We start from the raw sequence: 3,545 nt of genomic DNA on the forward strand, positions 1-3,545 counted from the left end.
ACGCAACAAAACTCTCATCAGATAGTGAACTCTTCCATCAGATCTTTAACCGTGGCCATTTCTTGGTCTTTTATCATTCAGTAACTGTTTCACTTCGATTCCTCCATAAGAGTGTGTACAATCAGATGCAGGCCCAAACTGCTGCATTTTCAAAGAGATGCACGGAAAAGACTCTGATAAGTATTCCAGAGTACAGGTTTTTGATAATGCTAAGATCATACCATTGGACTAAGAATGTCCAAAGCTAATGGAATAAATGAATGGATTCCTAAAACTGGGGGCCCAAGGTCAAGCAGAATAAGAATTAATTACGTGAAATTGGGACTGGGCATGGTGGCTCACACCTGTAATCCTAGCACTCTGGGAGGCCAAGGTAGGAGGATTGCTTGAGGTCAGGAGTTTGAGACCAGCCTGCACTCAGGAGTTTGAGGTTGCTGTGAGCTCGGCTGATGCCACGGCACTCTAGCCCGGGCAACAGAGCAAGACTCTATCTCAAAACAAACAAACAAAAAATTACTGCTTCTCCAGATTTAAGGAACTTCTTTTTTCTTAAGCTGTCTATCCATAGCTTACATTTAGAAACCTTTATTTTTCTCCCTACCTGGTCCCTCAATAATCTGGAAACTCTTATTGAATATTTTTATTTTCATGGCAATATAGTTATTTGCATAAGTTTAATAAGAATCTGTTCTCTTTGTAATAGGGCACAATTGAAAATATTGGTTATATTAATAAGGCTATGACTAGAATGTTCTATATAAGAATATGCAGAGTATGACCAGACAGGTCTAAGAAACTAAGGTTGAGTTTAAGGAGCCAGTGCTGCTTGCAAAGCCGCTGGAGGAACCGGCCTGGTACCTGGCGTACAGGGTTCCTAGCATCACAGGTGAGTGAGGACAGTCACTTCCTGGTAGGTCCAGGAAACTTTAAATGTATAGAGAACCTTGAGCAGAGAGGGTGCTATGGGCAAAGTGTGACAGCACGTTCTGGGTTTGGCTTCCTGGCCTCAAGAGGCTTTAGAAAAGTGAATGTAAGATTGTTTATTAGAAGTCCCAGCAAAGCAGACTTAAAAAAGGCCGGTATGGTCAATTACCACTCTTGCTGCACTTGTGTACATAACCAGGCCAAATATTTTGTGACTGGGAATCAAAACCGGAGAGAGAGATGATGCTTCAGTGGAAAACTGTAGCGCACACTTGTGGATTCTCAGTTCTAGTTTCCTTCAGCGTCGGCTACGACACGCCAAACTAACATTCTGGTTTTCTCTCCCACTCGACTTAGCATCACTAAGAACTAAAACTCATTTCCCCAAAGCCCCGCAAGCTGGATGACTTGATAGAAACATCGCAGACATCATCACGACGGATCACGTATGGACAGCCCTGTGCCCCTGGCCACCCGGAAAGCTCACAGGCCCACCCGATGCCCTCACCACAGACACGCAGCTCACAAACTGGGAAATTCGTTGGCTGCCACTCTCACTCCATGTAAGGACACTTAAAGCCAACACCCAGAAATATTCTCAACGGAATGTTCTCCAGACCCAAAACTTCAGTTGATAAACTTCAGTTGATAGTTTGTTCAAACCTTCAGAAAACCTAGTATGAGAACGCTCAGGCTTAACTGTGGTTTCAGGTCCTTCTGGAGGCGTCACGTAAAACTTCTACTAAATAAACTGGGCACGTTTTTCTCTTGCTAATCTGCCTCTTGTCTGTCCGATTTACAGCCTCCCAGCCGAGGAACCTAAGACGGGCAGAAGGAAAAGATTTTTCCTCCCCTCCAGGAGTTACTCGGTGTGACTCCACTATCTGGGCTTGTCCAGAGGAGAAACGAACTTCTGGCATCTCCAGGATGGGAGGCGGCAGCACGAGTGAGACGTGGGTCCTTCCGTCCCAGGGGGATGGCTCTCGGGCCCTTGGGGAGACAGTGCTGGGTGACGAGCGACTTTCATCTCAAAGGGCAGAGAAAGGATTTACAGTTGCGAGCTTCTTAAAGGAATTACCCTAAAGGGGTCCTGGCCTATCTGCTTGTCACAAGGTTTTGGCTGGAACGAACAGCACGTTCGACAGAGGCTGGAGTCGTCATCCCTCGGCAGGGGCTAAGGACGTCTGGAGCTTCTCTCTAGGACAGAGCCTGGGGCACTGTCCATCTTGCCTGCCCATCCACGCTGGCCAGGCTGCTGGGTGGACGGGGAGCGGACGGCCTCGTCTGTCTCCACCAGACAGCTGCCTCTGCACACACTTGGATTTGTCTCTGCCTCAGTGTCCTGACCGTCTGGGCTGTAGGAGGGTCACTTGCCCCATCCCAGACAGGGCCTGGCCCTCAGCAGGTGCGTGGAGCGACTGCTGAGTAAATGGTGTAGCCCTCCCTGGGTGGGGAGCGTGGGGTCCCGCGTCCTGGAGGGTGGCCATGGGATGGAAACCAACCTCCAGCCCTCCCCAGAGGTCTCACGTGATTCAAAGCCCCGATCCTCTAACCGTGTAAATAGTCCTTCCGGAAAGGCTCCATTCCGAGTTACCACAATCATTGTTACCAAAAACCATCAGGGACCCTGTGAATAACAAAGATATCCCTGCCCTTGAGAAGTTCCAAAGTTCAGAGGTCACCTTCCAGGGCGCAGGACAAAGACCTTTGGGTGAAGGTAGGAAGAAACATCTCAAGACTGTCCTTAAGGTGTCCCACCCAGCTGCTACTGCGGGGTCCCCTCTGGCTCACAGCGCTCCGCGAAAAAGCCCCGTTAGAAAGTGCCAGTGTTTGGTTACAAAGACCCGAGCGGACTACGAGGCATCGCCTGCCTTAGAACTCCCCGGCTCACCTGACTCGCGCGTAACAACGTTGATACCTGCAGCCAAGAACATTTGTAACCCCGTAAAAAATTTAAAAAAGAATTCCCCGGCTCTTTTGAGAGGCCAGTGTCATCACGAGTCATCCGTGCCCCAGCCACACTGGGCGTTTGATGGATGGCAGGTGTCTGCGCCGTCACACCCTGTATCTGCTCTGTTCCCGGCGTACGTACTTGGTGTTCTACAATCATCTGGGAGAAATGCCAGGGCCCCTGTCTGGATTAGAGCACTCAGGGGCTGGGGGCTCCTCCAGAGCAGCATGGGGCAGGGGGTCCAGGCAGGACTCTGCAACAGTGTGCCCCAAATCCAGAGCCGCCCTCCACCACCCCGCCTTCCCACCCAGCGGCACCCAAGAGCCCAGCCAGGACACCACCCTGTCCCCACCTCCCTGGCCTCGGACAGTGTGGCCTGGCTGTGCATGGTGGGAGCAGCCCTAAAGGCCTCCGTTCTTGCTCTGCAGTGCCAGGTGGCAGCAGGATGATGCTGGGTAGACACCACCTCAGCCACCTGCCCCTTCCAGTGGCTGGAGGACAGCCACTGAGCACCCCCGACCCCGGGCAGGCACGTACCGGTGATGCCAAGGATCTGTTCGTAGGCCTCGAAGGTCAGCAGCGGTTGGGGCAGCTCTCGCAGGAAGGTCTTCAGGATCACAGCAGGGACATGAATGTCCCCATAGTCGTCAAAGTTCACGGGCTTCCCTGC

At 51.4% G+C, this 3,545-nt stretch overlaps 1 protein-coding gene across 1 annotated transcript in view; it reads right to left on the reverse strand.

The window, feature by feature from the left end:
* Nucleotides 1–3,545, reverse strand: part of ARHGAP8 (Rho GTPase activating protein 8) — a 134,869-nt gene that overhangs the window by 8,960 nt on the left and 122,364 nt on the right. The window contains exon 10 of the mRNA XM_012659783.1: nt 3,413–3,542. Within this exon, the coding sequence (XP_012515237.1) occupies nt 3,413–3,542 (130 nt within the window). The remainder of the gene's footprint in view (nt 1–3,412; nt 3,543–3,545) is intronic.

The sequence above is a fragment of the Propithecus coquereli genome, unplaced genomic scaffold (genome assembly GCF_000956105.1).
Source record: "Propithecus coquereli isolate 6110/MARCELLA unplaced genomic scaffold, Pcoq_1.0 Scaffold633, whole genome shotgun sequence".
Classification (NCBI taxonomy): domain Eukaryota; kingdom Metazoa; phylum Chordata; class Mammalia; order Primates; family Indriidae; genus Propithecus; species Propithecus coquereli.